The 19,223-nt window shown below is 38.9% G+C and overlaps 1 protein-coding gene across 5 annotated transcripts in view; it reads right to left on the bottom strand.

Annotated features, from left to right (window-relative positions):
• lin54 (lin-54 DREAM MuvB core complex component) overlaps positions 1–19,223 on the bottom strand; it is a 107,017-nt gene that overhangs the window by 45,976 nt on the left and 41,818 nt on the right. For all 5 annotated transcript variants that reach the window (XM_041185228.1, XM_041185232.1, XM_041185231.1 and 2 more), the window contains 5 exons: positions 16,906–17,122; positions 12,162–12,232; positions 8,860–9,057; positions 6,939–7,030; positions 5,028–5,099 (listed from right to left, as the gene is read on the bottom strand). In XM_041185228.1, coding sequence (XP_041041162.1) covers positions 5,028–5,099; positions 6,939–7,030; positions 8,860–9,057; positions 12,162–12,232; positions 16,906–17,122 — 650 coding nt within the window. The remainder of the gene's footprint in view (positions 1–5,027; positions 5,100–6,938; positions 7,031–8,859; positions 9,058–12,161; positions 12,233–16,905; positions 17,123–19,223) is intronic.

The raw sequence follows: 19,223 nt of genomic DNA, 5'->3' as shown, positions 1-19,223 counted from the left end.
AAGGGCAGCAGGCACATGGGAACACTATTAACTCCAAGTCACACACCATTCTGACTTGGACCTATAATTGCTGTTCTTTCATCTTTACTGGGTTAAAATCCTTCAACTTCCTACCTAATAGCATTGCAGCAGCATCATCACGACATGGTCTTCAATGGATCAAGAAGGCAGCCCACCACCTTCAAAGGCAAACAGGGATGTGCAAAAAGTTATGCCCCTGGCAGCATTGTCCACAACCAGAATCGCCAAACAATCACCAAAAAAAATCCTTTGGGATCGTGTTCTTTTTGCCTGATTATTTCTTTGTGAAGCACCTTGGAACATTTTTCCATACAGGAAGCATTACATAAATGCAAGTTGGTTTTCTTTGATATAATTGAAATATATAACAGAGAGGTTCGATGAAGGTAATATAGTTGATGTGGTGAACATTGACTTCCAAAAGACAATGGATAAAGTGACACAATAGGGTTGCCAGCAAAGTTGAAGCCCATGGAATAAAAAGCACAGTGGCAGCATGAATACAAAGTTGGCTGAGTGACAGGAAATAGAAAAGTGGTGAATGGTTGTTTTGCCGAACTGGAGCAAGATATACAGCAAGGTTCCCCATGATCTTTGTTTTTATTGATACATATTAATGACAAGACATGGGTGTGCAGGGCACAATTTCAAAATTTGTAGATAACACAAAACTTAAAGTATTCTGGACTGTGGGGAGGATAATGATAGGCTTCAAGAGGACATAGGCAGACTGGTGGAATGAGTGGACACATGGCAAATGAAGTTACACGCAGAGAAATGTGAACTGATATATTTTAGTAGAAAGAACGAGAAAAGGCAATATAAAAGATACAATTCTAAAGAGGATGCAACAGAAAAGGGACCTGGGGGGGCATACATGCACAAATGGTTGAAGGTGGCCTGGTGGGTTGAGAAAGCAGTTAATAAGGTATATGGAAACCTGGGCTTTATAATTAGAGTGTACAAAAGCAAGGAAGTTATGGTGAACCTTTATAAAATACTGGTTCAGCCTCAACTGGAGTATGGTGTCGAATTCTGGGCACCATCTTTTAGGAAGGACATGAAAGCATTAGAAAGGATGCAGAAAAGATTTATGAGAATGGTTTCAAGGATAAGATGCTTCAGTTACATGGATAGATTGGCAAAGCCAAGGCTGTTCTCCATGGAGAAGGGAAGATTGACAGGAGATTTCATAGAGGTGTTCAAAATCAGTTCTGATGAAAGGTCACCTTGAGCTGAAATGTTAACTTGGTTTCTCGCCACAGATGCTGCCTGACCTGCTGAGTATTTCCAGCACTAACTGTTTTTGTTTCAGATTTCCAGCATTTGTAATATTTTATTTTACATCAAATCTCAGTCTTGAATACATTCATTGGCTGAGCATCCATAGGACTCTGGGGTAGAGAATTCAAAAAGATTCACAAACCCCAGTGAGAAAATTTCTCACCTTAGTCCTAAATGGCCAACACCTTATCTGTGACTAAAGTTTCTGTTCTGGGCTCCCCAGTCAGGGAAACATCCTCTCAGCACCAACCCTGTAAGGCCCTCTAAGAATTTTATACATTTCAATGAGATCATCTCTCAGACTTCTGATCTCCAGAGAATACTGGCCCATTCTACTCAATCTCTCCTCGTAGGACAGCTCTCTCATTCCACGATCAATCTAGTGAACTCTTATTGTACCCCTTTGAAGGCAAGTATATGCTTTCTTAAGCAACAAGGGCAAAACTGTACACGGTTTCCAAGTATTATCATAACAAAATGTTTCATAACTATAGTAAAACTTCCATACTCTTACTCTCCAACCTGCTTGCAACAAAGGCAAACATACCATTTGCCTTGCTAATTGCTTGCTGTATTTGAATGTTAACCTTGTGATTCCTGAACAAAGACTATAGAACCATAGAACACTACAGCACAGAAAAGAGGCCATTCGGCCCTTCTAGTCTGTGCCGAAATATTATTCCGCTAGTCCCATTGACCTGCACCTAGTCCATAACCTCCAGACCACTCCCATCCATGTATCTATCTAATTTATTTTTAAAACTTAAGAGTGAGCCCGCATTTACCATGTCAGATGGTAGCGCGTTCCACACTCTCACCACTCTTTGAGTGAAGAAGTTCCCCCTAATGCTCCCCCTAAACCTTTCCCCTTTCACTTTAAAGCCATGTCCTCTCGTGTTTATTTCTCCTAATCTAAGTGGAAAGAGTCTACTCGCATTTACTCTGTCTATACCCCTCATAATTTTGTAAACTTCTATCAAATCTCCCCTCATTCTTCTACGCTCCAAGGAATAAAGCCCTACCTGTTTAATCTTTCCCTGTAACTCAACCCCTTAAGACCCGGCAACATCCTAGTAACTCTTCTCTGCACTCTCTCAATCTTACTGATATCCTTCCTGTAGTTAGGCGACCAGAACTGCACACAATACTCCAAAGTTGGCCTCACCAATGTCTTATACAACCTCACCATAACATCCCAACTCCTATACTCAATACTTTGATTTATGAAGGCCAGTATGCCAAAAACTTTCTTTACAACTTTGTCTACCTGTGATGCCACTTTCAGGGAACTATGTATCTGAACTCCCAGATCCCTTTGTTCCTCCGCACTCCTCAGTGCCCTACCATTTACTGTGTATGTCCTACCTTGGTTTGACCTTCCAAAATGTAACACCTCACTTTTCCGCATTAAATTCCATTTGCCATTTTCTGGCCCATTTTTCCAGTTGGTCCAGATCTCTCTGCAAGAAAGCCTTCCTTGCTGTCCACAACGCCTCCAATCTTAGTGTCATCAGCAAAATTGCTGATCCAATTCACCACATTAAGACACCTAAAGGCTTTTAAATAGTAACATTCATGAGTCTCTCACCTTTTAATATCCTGCTTTTTCATCTTTCTTATCTAAATGAGCTTTCATACTTCCCCACATTATACTCAATTTCCCACCTTCTTTCCAACCACTTAACCAGTCTATATCCCTTTACAGTCACTTTGTGCACCCCTCAGAAATAGGAGCTTGGCTAGGCCATTTGACCCTTCAGGCCTGTTCTGCCATTCACGAGATCATGGCTGATCTTCTACCTAACCTACATATTCTCTTAAAAACCCCAAAATCTATCAACCTCTATCTCGAATATACACAACGATCAAGCATCCACAGCTCTCTGAGGTAGAGAGTTTCCAAAATTCATGGCCCTTTGAATTAAGAAGTTTCTCTTCACCTCAGTCCTAAATTGTTGACCCTTTTTTCTAAAGCTGTGAATCTGTGTTATATATTCCTCAGCCAGGGAAACATTTTCTCAGCCTCTCTCACATCAAACCCCTGAAGAATTTTACATGTTTCTATGAGATCACCTAACATTCTTCTAACTTCTCCTCATAGAACAATCCCCTCATCCCAGGATCCAGTCTGGTGAACATTGTTGCATTCCCTCTTAGGAGGGAGCATCCAGAATGCGAGATGTGGCCTCATCAAAGCTCTGTATAATTGGAGGGAGACTGCTTTTCTCTTCTATTCCAATTTCTTTGCAACAAAAGCTAACATATTATTTGCCTTCCTAATTGCTTGCTGTACCTGCATGTTAACTTTCTGTGATTGACAAGGACACTCAGATACCACTGAATTCAAATATTTTCCAGTCTTTCACCATTCAAAAAAAAATGTTGCTTCTTTATTTTTTTCATACTGAAGTGGATAACTTCACACTACACCACATTTTATTCCATCTGCCATGTTTTTTCCCACTTCCTCAACCCATAGACACTCTTCAGCTGCCTCTTTGCGTCTGCCTCACTGTATACTTCATGACTCAGTTTCCTCATCTAAGTCACTAATAGAGATTGTAACTGAGGCCCAAATCCTGATGCTTGCAGTACTCTGCTAGTTACAACTTGCTAACCTGAAAATATCCTGTTAATTCCTACTTTCAGTCTACTAACTAATTCTCAATCCATGTTAATGTATCACCTCTAATCTCATGAGCCCTAATCTTGTGTACAACCTCTTATGTAATACCTTATTGAATGCCTTCTGCAAATCCAAAATGTGATATCCTTTAGTTCCCCCTGATAGTTACACCCCTGAAAAGCATCTCCCCTGACAGGTCCTGTTTTCTCAACTTTCAAATGGCCAGTATTCCAGGAAGGAACAAAGAAAACACTTCAAAGACAATTTGAAGCTTTGCTTGAAGTGTGGCAGCATTGGCATTAATGACTGGGAGGAGCTTGCTACTAAACATTCAAAACGGTGACAACTTGTCCATCAGGTTGCATCACGCTTTGAGTCCAAACACCTTAATGATGAGGCAAAGCGGTGGCAGAGAAGGAAAGAAAAGGCAGAAAAGGAAGCAAATCCTGCACTCCAGGTCTCCCTACCTCGTGGGATGCCCCACGTGCCCAAAGATTTGCAGCCCAAAAATCTGCCTGTTCAGTCACATAAAGACCATGACAGAAACCCTGAGTATATCATCCTTAAATAGAGGCCGACGACACTCCTCAAAAACTAACAGCGTACTGTCTCTTCCCAAGCATGTTGCAACTTCTCAAGTGTCGTTATCAAGGCCGCATTGTAGATTTTTGTTTAGGAACAATATTCTCCTAAACTGTGCAGTTGTACAGCAGCACAAAAGTTCCAAGCACTGAATACCAGCCATGCAAATAAATATAAAAGTACTGCGCACTTAAATGAATCGGCTAGGCACTACACAAAAAATATTAGAGGGAACATTGCTCAAGAACTGGTTCAACAGTTCCCAACTCCTTCCCCACTGGAGCATTAAGAGAAGACTATCCTGTTAGTCTGGGATGGATGTAAAACCAGGTGCCAGAGGTGATACACAGGCAGTTCATCACCCACTCATTAAAAGGTAGTGCATTTAAAACTGAAGATATTTCACAGTACTTGAAGTTGTGGTGTGGGTTGGGGTGGTGGGGCGTTTCAATAAGATGCTTTATGAAAATCGGACATCAGTGTTTGGCAGGATGACTGAAAACATCTTACTTACAGCTTGAGGCACTGAGACTTTGTACAATTACAAGGTTTCCTAGGCCGCGATCCTGATTCTGATGCTGATGACCTACATAAAAGAAAAAGAGGTGAAGAGAGAAAGAAGAAAGAAAAATAAAGTTAACTTAACTGACTGATAAACAGTGACACTTTGCTTAATGTAGGAATTGTGTTTAACAAAGCAGAATTAATTTCAACACCCAAGGAATTTTTGGGATTAAGATGGGTATGCAGACTGCTCTTCATACAAATTAATACAATGTACAGTTTGCTCAAATTGGTGGTCTTACCTTAATTTTTCTTAAAAGAAATCTAACTGAAGGCATTATAAAAGTATGGAATTGTTTCCTCAAATCAGAGGCAACACTGATGATTAAAGCAAGTGTTTCAGTAAAGGCCCACATCTAACAAGCTGATATTGTCTCAACAGGAGTGAAGATTTCATGAATTACAGCTAGAAAAGTCATTGAAATTTTTGAGTCACCAAATGACCTGACTTAAGGCCACAAATGTGAAAGCGCTTCATAAATGCAGTTCAAGTTAATAATTTAGAAGAGAGTGAAACATCAATATATTAAACTCATATTCCTAAATTTTCCTTCCCTTCAAGTGGTCGGTAGGATTACATTTATGTTCTGCTTTGCCAAAATCTTATGAGGAGGAAGAAAAGACATTTGTATTGATAGTACTTTAACTAAAGATGATGAATACAGAAAGCCTAGTGGCCAGAATTATATCAGTTAACACAGGCAAGTTTCCACTGCCCATCAATACATTATTTTAATGTACAGATAAGCTGAAAAATAAAAGAAACCTGAAACTTAGGTTCAAGGAAGTCAACAGCAGAACTTTGATCAGTGTGGAACCACGGTTGTTCACAATTTATATCAATCATTTAGACTTTGGTATCAAAAAATACAATTTATAAGATTATGGTGACAGCAGGTTGGCAGGGAGGGGTAGCTGTGGTGCGGGAATGGCCAATACTGAGGGGGAAAGCAATAAATTACAAGACAACATTGGTAACTTGCAGAATTTGTATATAATTAGCAAATTAATTTCAACACAAATGTCAGGCATTATATTTTGGTAAGAAAAATAACTAGGTCATAATTTATTTGGAAGAGAATAATCTAAGTGGGATGGAGAAGCAAAGGGATCTTGGAATGCAAATACACAAATCACAAAATAACGATAAGGGTATAAAAAAGCAAACCAGGCACTGGGATTTCATCTCTCAAAGTTTAGAATTGTAAAATGAATAAGTTATGCATTAGATGTATTTGGCATTATACTATTCACCTCAACCACTTCCTGTGGTAGAGTTCCACAATCATTGAACCTTGGTTAGACCACACTTACACTGTGCATTCTGGTTGGTACAGTATAAAATGGATAGATACACTGGAGAGAGTGAGAAGATGATTTACAAGGATGATGTGAGGCTATACCCATCAGGAAATGATGAATAGGCTGGGTCTCTTTTCTCTTGATAGAAATCTGAGGGGTGACCAAATGAAGGTTTTTAAATTTATGTTAGATTTTGATAGAATAGACACAGAGAACTTTTCCATTGGGGATAAGCAAAACTAGTGGCCATCAAGAAAGTCACCACGAAATCCATTAGGAAATTCAGCACAAAATGATTTTACATGGAGTGGTGAGACTGTGGAAGTCCCTACCACAAATGCATCTCAAGGCTAGATAAGCATGAGGGAGAAGGAAATAGAGGGGAAATACTGATATAACATTAGGTGAGTGAGGATGGGAGGAGGCTCAAGTGGGGCATAAATGCTAACAAGGACTGGTTGGGCCGAATGGCTTATTACTGTACTGCATATTCAATGTAATTCTATGTAACTCTGCAATCATTATACATGCTAACATTAAGTTTTTTTTAATGACTTACCCATTGATTGGTAGTTTTGCTTGAGTCTGAACATTGGATGTTCCAGAAAACCCATTGTTACTGGATATTGAAACATATGACGTCTGTTGTAACTAATGAAAGAAAAAATTAAATAACTTGTTGCATATTTTGTCACTTTGCGCATCAATTTACTAACATTTTAAATGCCCCAAAATAGTTAAAAAATTACTTATAAGTGCATTATCAAACCAAACATAGTTTCTATGAAGCATTACTTCAATGTACTTTTAGGGAAAATGATAATGCTTCTCAGTTTTCTTCTCCCTTCTCAAGGATAATGTAATACTGGGTATCTTAATGTATGAATTAAAACAACTATTCAGCTGCTGTAAAGATCACAGGGGCCCCCCATTCTGTCATCTCTTGATCTGTATTCACTTTCCATGAGCAGACACAGAGTGGTGGGAAACCTGAATAATGTTTCCTTTTCATAACCAGGGGCATTAATGCTATTTGTAGCATCACAGTAGCTCTCTTTGCTGAGATCAGCAGTGAAACCTGGGATCTTCCGGGCTCCATGGCTTCGATTAACATTAGAGAACACTTATAAATCTAGGAATCAGGGCACATTCACTTGCGTACACTTCAATAATAGGGAGAATGGAATCCTGATCCAACTGGTCAATGTAATTTGTCAATCAAGAATTGAAAGAAATTATTAATTTATATAGTGCTCTTCATGATTTCAGGGCATCTAAAGCACTTTACAGCCAATGAAATACTTCAGAAGTGTAGTAATGGAGGAAATGCTATAGCCAATTTTCACACAGCAAGGTCTCACAAAAAGCAAGGTGATAAAAAAAAATCAGGTTATCTGGTGATTGAAATTGTTGGTTGAGGGATAAATATTGGCCAGGATACAGGGCCAAGTAGTGGCACAAGACCTTTTATGTCCACTCAAGGGAGACTGTTAGACCTCGGTTTAATGTCTCATTTCAAAGATGGCATTTGTACAGTACTGAGGGAATGCTGCATGGTTGTAATCAGCCAAGACTTTGTGCTGAAGTCTTTGGAGTGAAGCTTGAAACCACAACTTTCTGATTTAGAGGTCAGAGTGTTACCACTGAGTCATTTGTTGACATCTGCTATACATGAGCTGTTCAATTATTATATATACTAATTATTGAAGAGTTACAGGATTAGAGTGAAGAATTTGAAAAATGCTGTTCTGTAGATGGAATAATAATTCAAAGGAATGATGGGTTATCTTCAAGCTTAAAAGAGGTCAGTAGCTTTACGTAAATACTGGAACATTACCAAAACTGATGAAGCATCTTACCTGAAATACTCTCTTCACAGATGCTAAGGATCTGTATGATTCCATCCCATCATTTCAGATTTGCAGTTTTTTTAAACTCTCATTCTTTTTTCTTAAATAAAGATATTTATGGATACAGAAAAACTAAAAAGCCTGTAATTATCAGGTGCAATCAATGACAGGATGATATTCTAATCGAAACGTGTTGTTTACCACAGCATGATAATCAGTGCTCGGTGAATTAACAAACATTTTCTTTTGCTTTCAAGGCAAGGACCAGTACCTACTGCGAGCTAAAGCCATTGTTCTTCAGATCACAGATACACAATACCAGGGAAAAACGTAAATAATTAGTGAATCATGATTACAAATATAGTTTTATAGCTGCTTTTATACCACATAAACCCAATAGTTGCACCTGTCCTTTGGGCATAGCCCTCAGCAAACCTCAGTAGGTTTAATTCCCAGTTGCAGCAGACTGTATGATGCAGCGTAATCCAACAGCGCTATAACAGAACCTTGCATGGTATAAAAGCAGCCTTGGGTTTTTAAAGCAAACAACTGAATTAGGTTACATTCATCTTATATTTATGAAAACAACTTAATTTCTGAAAGTCCTAGCAAAGTAATTCTTCCACTTGCCTGTGTAACGTATTGAGCTGGGACAACTGCATAGCCCATGCTGCCAGTTCCAGGCGCTGGTGCCAGAACAGTGCCTGGTGGGAGATTTGTTAAATTAGGCTGGATCTGTGGCAGTGCAGTTGCAGGCATAATGAGTCTCTGTTGGGGCTGGCTGGTGGTAACTATTTGTGTAGTGCTGCCGATGGGTTTAGGAACCACCTAAAGCCAGAATTTAAAAAAAAAGGTGGGTCTTAAAGTTTGAATACCAGCCGCTGCGAAATAGAAAGTTAGGTTTGGTTTGTACACAATCAAACTCAAAAGCGTTTTTTTTTTAAATTAAGTGTTAGATTAATTTGGGTTTGAATTTATCTGCCCGCATTAAAGGAAACTTCAGCAAGGACCAAAGAATTTTCATTTTAGGAGAGGTTTGCAATAACTATTAATGATTACATCCAATCACTTCACAGACTTAAGAAAACAGGTGCACAAAGTGGAGGGAAAAAGTAATGGAAAGGCATTTCAGACTGAAGGGAAACATGGAGTGCTGCCCCCCCAACCATCGCCACCCCTCCCCACCCCACCCCCAACCACCATCCCCACAGGATGGTGTTAGGACAACCGTTCTCTTTGATATACATTAATGACACGAACTTCAATAAAGTTTCAAAGCTTGCAGATGACATGAAATTTGGAAATGGGAGTCAATAGCAAGGAGGGAACTCTCAGAATTCAATAGGACATGCACAAACTGATAAAAGGAGCAGACACATGACAAATGAAATTAACACAGTGAAATAATTTTGCTTGGAAGAGTGAGGAAAGACATAAACTGAATTGTATGATCTTAAAGGGTGCAGGAACAGATAGGGGTGTTATGTGCACAAATTTTTGAAGGTGGCATGACAGCATGACAAGTTGAGATGGTTGTCAAAAAGGTATCTGGGATTCTAGGCTTTATAGACAAAGGTATAGAGTATAAGAACATAAGAAATAGGAACAGGAGTAGACCATTTGGCTCCTCGAGCCTGCTCCGCCATTCAATAAGGTCATGGCTGATGATCTTGTGTTTCAATTTCCACGTTCCCATCTCACCTTGATAATCTTTGACGCCCTTGCCTAACAAGAATCTATCTACCTCTGCCTTAAAAATATTCAATGACCCCGCCTCCACTGCCTTCTCAGTCAGAGAATTCAAAAGTCGCATAACCCTCTGAGAAAAAATTTCTCCTCATCTCTGTCCTAAAAGGGCAACCCCTAATTATAAAACAATGCTCCTAGTTCTGGACTCACCCACAAGAGGAAACATCCTTTCCATATCCACCTTGTCAAGACCCTTCAGGATCCTGTATACTTCTATCAAATCACCCCTCACTCTTATCAACTCCAGTGGAAACAAGCCAAGTCTGTCCAACCTTTCCTCATAAGACAACCCACTCATTCCAGGTATCAATCTTGTAAACCTCCTTTGAACCGCCTCCAATGCACTGACATCCTTCCTTAAATAAGGAGACCAAAACTGCACACAGTATTTGAGGTGCAGTCTCACCAATGCCCTGAATAACTGAAGCATAACGTCCTTACTTTTATGTTCAATCTCTCTTGTAATAAAGGATAGTATTCCATGAGCCTTCTTAATTACTTACTATGTGCCTGCATACTAACTTTTTGTGACTCATACTAGAACACCTAGATCCCTCTGCACCTCAGAATTATGTAGCCGTTCTCCATTTAAGTAATACTCGCCTTTATGTTCTTCCTGCCAAAGTGAACAGCTTTACATTTTCCCACATTAAACTCCATCTGCCAGATCTTTGCCCACTCACTCAACCTATCTATATCCATCTACCACCTCATGTCCTCTTCACAACATTCCTATTTTCCTACTTATCTTCGTGTCACCTGCAAATTTAGTTACCTTGTCTTCACTCCCCTCATCGAAGTCATTAATGTAAATCGTAAAAAACTGAGGCCCCAGTACAGACCCCTGTGAGACTCCACTCGTCAAACCTGTCAATCAGAAAAAGACCCATTTATGCACACTCTCTGCTTTCTGCCAGCCAGCCAATGTTCTATCCATGCTAATATGTTACCCACTATACCATGCACTTTTATTTTCTGAAATAATCTTTGACATGGCATCTTATCAAATGCTTTCTGGAAATCCAAGTAGAGTACGTCTACAGGCTCCCCATTATCCATTGTGCATGCTATTCCATCAAAAACACTAATAAATTAGTTAAACATGATTTTCCTTTCACAAAACCGTGCTGACTCTTCCCTATTGCCTTGAGCTCTTCTAAGTACCCAGCTTTGACCTCCTTAATGATTGATTCTATTGACTTCCCCACGACAGATGTCAAGCTAACCGGCCTATAGTTTCCTGTTTTCTGCCTCCCTCCCTTCTTGAATAGAGGGGTTATATTTGCTACATTCCAATCTGGTGGAACCTTTCCAGAATCTAATGAATTTTGGAAAATTAACACCAGTGTATCAATTACCTCATTAGTCACCTCTTTTAAGACCCTTGGATGTAGTCCATCGGGACCCGGAGACTTGCTAGCCTACAGCTTCAACAATTTGCTCAGTACCGTTTCCCTAGTGATTTAAATATCACCAAGTTCCTTTCTCCCATTCACCTCCTGATTTGCAGCTAATACTGGAGTGTTTTTTGTATCCTTTATTGTGAACACAGAAGCAAAATATTTGTTCATTTCTTCAAAAACAAGGAAGTTATGGTAAATCTTTATAAATCATTGGTTAGGACCCAGCTGGAGTATTGTGGCTAATTCTGGGCATCGCACTTTAGTATGAATGTCAAAACCTTTGACAGGATGCAGAAAAGATTTACTAGAATGATCAGGGATGAAAGGTTTCCATTATGTGGAGTGACTAGAGAAATTGGGGTCGTTTTCAGAACAAAGAAGGTTAAGGAAAAAATTTACGCAAGTGTTCAAAATGGCAAAGGTTTTAATTGAGTAAATAAGGAGAAACTGCTACCAGTGGCAAAAAAGATCAGTAACTAGATGACAGAAATTTAACACGATTGGCAAAAGAACAAGGGACAAGCGGCACATGGAACAGACAGATCTCTTAAAAGAAATGATGGTGTAACGATGTGATGACAGACAAATTTATAGTTAACATTTTAAATATGTTGTATTGTGTTTACAAATGCTGGATCAAACAAAGCGGCACTATTTTACAAAACTTCATGAGTATTAAACCAGTGAACAGTTATTGGAATGCCAGTTTGTTAGTGATGTGGCTGACATTACAATAGATGTAAAGGCAAACTATATAATAACTTTTGGCTTATTACTCACATTTTTTATGCCCTGTGCTGGTGCAATTGGGACAGACATACGAACTTGTGGATTCAGTACAACTGTCTTAGCTGCTTGAGAGAAGTTGAAATGTGTTATAGAACAGGACAAGGTAGATAACTTACTTTAAATATATTATAATTTTACACAACACTTCTTACCCCACAAAAAAACTATGAAATCATATGCTGCTCAGAATATAATTTATAATAACTGGCAATATACAGAGTGGAAACAACTTTTGTAGCTTTGGAAAACTGCTAGTTCAAACGCACAAAGGATTAAAAATAATTTTTAAAAAAAGTAAAGTTGCTCTGCTTCACCAACAGAAGATATGCATGAAGAAACCATTGAGGTTTAAAACCTTGTTCAACTGTGGTTCAAGAGAACTTGTAATAATTTCACATACATGCGTTTACAAAGAGTAGATGAGACGATCCAGTCAGGTGTCCACGCTTCCCTTTCTATACAAATCTAATGATCCTTCATCACAGCATCCAAACGCGCCTTGAACTAATTCAGATTGTGCCTTCTACTTCTCTTGCCCTTGTGCTGAAATAATTTCACGTGCACTCAGGAATAACTTTCTTTTTAAAGTTCATTTAGCATCTTTCAATCTCTATAATGGTCTCCTATTAATCACCCCTTTTCAGGGTTGAAGACTGACCTTTTCATTTAACTCAGTCTTGACAGAAGAATCAGCCTTGACAGCCTTCTTGATAATGCTTTTCAGGGCTTGTGCTTTGATGACAAAAATGAATGCAGTACTCAAAATGTGGCCTGATCAGAGCGGTGTATGATTTTAGCACGACAGCCCAGATTTATACTTTCTTTATTTGGCAATAGCTCAGCATTCATAAGTAAAAATATGGCAATGTAGAAAGGAATTTGAAGGTTAGAAAGTGCAGAATAATAGTTGATGCATGCTTTTTTGTCTGGAAGGATACCGTGATGTCAGTGTTGAAACCAATGCACTTTTATGGATTGGGCCATTGTTGTCCAAAATCAAAATTTTAGGTTCGTGAGATAAATTTGATTAACTGCAAAACAGTCTCTCTGACTTTTACAATTCCTTTAGATTTTAAAAATTGTTGGCGATCTTGAAAAATTAACAATGTAACTAATTTTAAATGTTTTCTTCTTTTTCATCTCAGTCTCATCTTTCCTTCTATTTCATTTTCTGTACTTTGTTTTACATTAAATACTCTGATACATCCCTTTTCAAACTTAGTGCAGCACATTAACGATTCCTCAATCTGGTTGGTTAAGAAGATTCACAGTCACTTGCCCTTGTCATGAAGAGATTAATGTTTATAATGTTATTGGAAATTGTTTTTTTTTAAATAGAGTTTAGTAGTGTCTGTGTCTTAATTGGATTAAAGCCAGCTAGTCTGGGTGCTTTTATGTATAGAAAGAAATAGGTTTGAAATGGTAATTAGATAAACATGGTGAAGTTAGAAACATAAGTGTTAAAGGTGTATATTTGCATTTGTTGAATAAAGCATTCAAGAGTGGGAGTAAAATCTTGCATCTAGCTGGAAGACGCCAAGCAGTGTTTATATTACTAATAAAATTAGTGGGATGAAAATATTGTTAGGAGGTGTAACGTTACAAGTCTGGTGGTACAATGGAAAATTTACATTCAAAGGAAAATCTAGGCATAAACAGAAAGGAATGTGTGTGTGTAAGGCAGAGGCATTTAAGATCTAACCAGCCTGTATGCCTGCAACTGTGTCTTCAATGAACCTTCTTTTTGAATCTGTACAGTCAAATGTGCTTTGCCTGGGGTCTTTTAAGATCTGAGTTTTACTGTTGCCTTAACAGGGATGTAACTGAGAGTCAGATTGATTAGGGGATTTTTGTAATTATAGTAGTAATTTTGTAGACAGGTATTTGTGCTTACAATTTTTCTTGTATTAATAAATGTTTAATTTAGTTTTATAAAAAAACCTTCTCGAGACTCAGCGGTCTTATTTCTACTGAATTCAAAGCCTGCATCTCGAAACATACAAATTGCAAAAATGGATTATGACAATTGTTTCAAGTTTCCCTCTGGGATTTGAACAACTCAGCCCTTACCACCGGCTGTGTCAAAATACCCTGTTCACACAGGTCCCAGGTCCCCAGTAAAGGGTGCAGTGCTGATATGGCCTCTGATTACTGCAAGTTGCAGAGCTGATTTAGAGTTAGGTTTGAGTGTTGTCAGAATACATGTAGAAGTGGACAACATCTGTGGATGATGTCACCAACAGCTATCAAATAGATGAAAAGAAGGTGAAGGACAGTTCCTTGGGGCACCTGAGGCAACAGTGCAAAGACAGAAAGAGGAGTCCTTTTTAAGAGATATTCTGCCTACAATCAAATTCATGTGAAAGGAAGCAAGCAGGCCTTTCCAATTGAGGTGGGCTGAGGTGTTGGAGGCAGATAGTGACTGTATCAAAGACTGCAGAGAGGTTGAGGATAAAGGATAATGTACTCTGATCTTGGTGGATGTAATTTGGGGGTTAGGGCTATTTCAGTGCAGTGACTGGGGTGGAAACTTGATTAGAGCGCTTCAAACAGAGTTTCAGAGTATGAAGTTCCATTTTGGAACAATCTAAACCCATCAAGAAAAGCTAGAGAACAACTTCCATTTTCCCCCACCCTTCCTGCTCTGCTTGCACCTCTCCACATTATTGAAGCAAATACTGAGAACTCAAGATTAGTAAACTAATTACATTGAGCACAGATGTTCCAAAACACGGCACATTTTTGCTCGCGCTTAAATGATTTCTGGAAATTGTAGTGGGCTGAAAATTGCATTTTGTCCACTTGAGGCTACCATGCACACGTGTATCAGCAGAGGAAGAGATAATAAACAATACATGTTTAACAGTTCCTGCAATTTTAAATGTTCCTGGCTGAATATATAACTGTCTCTGTTCCAAGAACTTCACAGAAAAGCAATGATAGTGAATCCTGTTGTTACAAATTCTAAAAGCATAGAGCTACAATAATATTTTGAAGACTACAGAAAGTTCTGCACCAAAATAAAAAATAAAACAAAGCTTTCCATGTTTCTAAATTATATAATATGATGCCTCAAGTGCCTTTTATACTGGAGAGATTTGACTATAATAGGCAGTAGAATTGGATTTTCATGCCCCTGTCTGTGTCAGAACAAAGATGGGAAAACTTGGCCGAAATGATCCAATTCAGAGGTTCCTGCCCCATTCCCGTGATCAGCAATTTTCAGCAGTGTGGGATAGGGGTGCGAGTTCACAAGGTGCTGCCAACTTCACATGATCCTGAGATGTTATATGTTAATTTATAGTTGTTTGGTCGTACAAAATTTATGTATTGCTGAAAAAAAGACAGTTTGTCAAAGCTTTTTTTGTCTTGCACTCATCAGGACAATCGCAAGAATAAGAGGTCTGATTGGTTGGCAAGTAGAGCCTGATTGGTAGAGGCATTGCCATGGAGAATGCACCAATTAATGGTGACTGATAGTTAACTGCCAAGCAGTGTTTGAAATTTAAACCAGGCAACTTGACACTGATTAATCAAGACATTGCCCTGAGGAATGAGTCAGCAAATGGCTATCACTTATTTTGTTTAGCTGAAACAGGCATGATGTGTGTACATGTTCTTTCTGTCCGCAAAGAACAGGGCTCTGTGTGTGAATATATATAGCTTCCAGTACACACAAACGCGCCATGCTGCGAGCCCAACTGACGATCTTAAATTGGTTGTCAGCACAATTTTTGGCACATTGAGTATTATTTAGTAAATATCCAATTGCGGAATCACACCTAATGTTGGGCACTGTATTTTGGATTTTGCAAGGACGGGCTGGTTGGGTACGGTCTGTACCTTTCCTGTTGCAAACAGTGGAAGGGGCATGCTATTTGATATGATCCGCCAGTCTTTTGGACTTCCCAATGTTATTATGGGGCTCAAAGGTTCTGTACATAAGGAATGCTGGATGAGAGCGCTTAGGGAGGTGGGTAAGTGGGCATGGGGAGTGGTGAAAGGGTTGAAGGGGTGTGAAGGGGGTATGAGGTGTGAGTTAGTGGGGGCTCACATCCACAGACTAAGCCAACGTCCCAAGGAATGGAGGCAGGCCTTGTAACCAGACCAAGGCGCCCGTCAACCTCCGCTTTCTCCTCTGGCCTGCTGCCATAGGTGGCAGGTCCAATTCCAACCTGTCTCCTACTCCCTCCCCTATCATGAAAATAGCATCGGCGGGCACTGCCGATCAGGAGGCAGGAGCATGATGTAGGGAAACCTCCAGGTTCCCAGTTCCCACCTCCAAGGTAGAAAAAGCAGCCCCAGAAGTTTTCATATTTTTCTGAAATAAATTTTCTGGAAGAGAAACAGTTGAAGGATTATATGTGGAACCATGGCAAAGTGCTGTGATTTTTTTTAAACTATGGGTAGGACAAGAAGGCAGGCCAGAGCCTACCTCAGCCAGAATGGGGATTAAACTAGACATAGTTCATAGGGATGGGTTACTAAATGGAGTTTACAAATAAAACACTTACTCTTCACATAAAACTATTACTACTCCTTGTAAATCTACCATTAGCCTTTCCCTCCAAACCTTGTAACCATTATAATTATTGGCAGGAAAGCTTTCATTCTTAATACTGACACGAACCAATTCCAAGATCAGAAAATTGACATTTCAGAGATATTTTAATATTGGTTATTAAACTCCACGACTCAGAAAGAATTCCAAAAATTAAATTTTCTTGAATCAAACCTTGTGATAAGGGTTGAGTGTTGGTGCTGGAGCTGGAGTTGACCGTCTGAGGGGAGCCACTGGCTGTCGTTGCAGTAACTAGGCGCACATAATGAAACTTGCTGCCTGGTACTTGTATCTGCTGAACGTTGGGTGGTGTTGCCAGAGGAATGATGGTTTTGAACTGGGTGGCATTCATTGTTCCCACAGTTAGTGTTTGGGCAGCTGGTTTCACCGTCTGCTCAGGAAGTCCATAGAGTGTTCAGTTAAAAACAGATCATGGTATACTTTATAAACCAGGATTCTCAAACTGACAAAAAACAATTGCATTACCCAAAAACCTTTAAGCGGTTTACTTACTAGGCCATTTAAATAAAAAAACTCAAAAATTGTATGATTTGTGCAATGAAAACAATTTTCTTTGCTGGGCTAGCTTTAAAATTGGTTTTGCATTTAAAGTAGCATTTTTGTTTTAATACCAGATCTCTTGTGACACCGCTTATAGTAATTCGGGAGATAGTCTTCTTTCAACTAGGGTGTTACCAAAGTTTGGCATTGCAGAAAACGACAGGACGTGCAAATAACATGCAAAGCTTTTAATACGTAGCTAGTCCATCTCACATATCAATGTATGTGGCGAATGGAGGCTCATTGTGAAATGAGGTTAAAGGAATAGGGGAGCTTTTGGACCACGGTATAGAGATTATAATTCAGTCCCAATTTTAAGGTAACGCATTTAGGGGAGACAATGGCATAGTGGTATTGTTGCTGGACGAACAATCCAGAGACCCAGGGTAATGTTCTGGGGACCCGGGCTCAAATCCCACCACGGCAGATGGTGGAATTTGAATTCAATAAAAATCTGGTATTAAAAGTCTAATGATGATCATGAAATCATTGTTGTAAAAACCCATCTGGTTCACTAATGTCCTTTAGGAAGGAAATCTGCCATCTTTAACTGGCCTTAACTGTGACTCCAGACCCACAGCAATGTGGTTGGCTCTTAAATGCCCTCTGAACAAGAACAATTAGGGATGGGCAATAAATGCTGGTCTAGCTAGCAACGCCCACATCCCATGAATAAAAAAACATTATTTGTAGTTGTAGATAAACTTGCAGTAATTACTGAGACAGATGTAGAGATGGAGCACAGAAAGCTTTCTAAAGCACAGGATAAGGAATGGTGAGACAAAAAAAAGATTCAACGGCATCAGTGTTGGTTTATAAACATGAACATAGAAATTTATGATAAGCAGAAGCTAATGCAAGTGGCAATGGGAACTAAGTTTTTACATACAGGAAGTGTGTACAGAATAAGTTTTTTAATACATTACAGATTGCACGAGTTTACAACAATCATCCAGAATTGCAATTAACATTTATATAATACAATACTTGATGTTTGGGTTAGAAGACAAGAAAACTAATTGATCCATTAAGTTTGCTCTTCCCATAAGATCACTGTTGTGGTTTCTTCCAAATTTATATAAAATTTGAAAAATTGATAGCAAGTTATGATCAAGCCATGGCAATTATATTTTCCACTATTAACATGTATTTATATAGTGCCTTCAATGCAGTAAAAATCCAAACTTGCTTCAAAAATTGGAAATTGAGTAGACTAAAAGCATGGTTGAGGAGGTTTTTAAAGATGGGGATGGCAAGTGGAGGCAGCGGGCTTTAGAAACCTAGTGAAACAAAAAAAGGATAAAAAAAGCACATGGAACAAGATGAGGGTAGAGGTTATGATCTAAAGAATAGGGCCCAAATGTCTGAAGATTATAAACCCATTGAGTACCAATTTCCAAAATTGTTGTTTACTGACGAAATAGCTTTCCCAGTGGTGATCGAAGCTAAAATGATATATAACAGAATGCATAGTTTCAGGTTTCAGTTTAGAGAACATCCCTTAAATGTGAGGGGTTTAGCTAAAAGTTTAATTAGTTTGCAAGTCTCTTCCCTGCATAAAATGCTGTAATATTTTACAAGGAAAACAAACTGATTTAACTAAATCACCAGAAGAATGAGCTTTACAACAGATTACAGAAAGTAGTATGTGGCCTAAATCATGCCACTTCTAAATACAGTTGGTACTGAGTGTTTTCAGCAATCAAGAAGTACGGAGGTAGAGTTTAAGCTTCGAAAATTCTTCACAATTCCAGTGTTGCTGCAAGATCAAATAAAAGATGTTTTCTCTGGGGTGCATGAGGTCTTGCTGCTTGTCCTTACTCTGTTGTACAGTACTCCATCTAGAGTTCCAATGAACAATTGGATAGCTCAACCAGTAAAGTCAATGTTTGAACATGACTCCAGCTTCTCCCCAAATAGCAACTCAGTCA

Source organism: Carcharodon carcharias, chromosome 1, assembly GCF_017639515.1.
Source record: "Carcharodon carcharias isolate sCarCar2 chromosome 1, sCarCar2.pri, whole genome shotgun sequence".
NCBI lineage: Eukaryota > Metazoa > Chordata > Chondrichthyes > Lamniformes > Lamnidae > Carcharodon > Carcharodon carcharias.
Note: the sequence above shows the minus strand (reverse complement) of the source record. Positions and strands in the feature narration are given on the sequence as shown.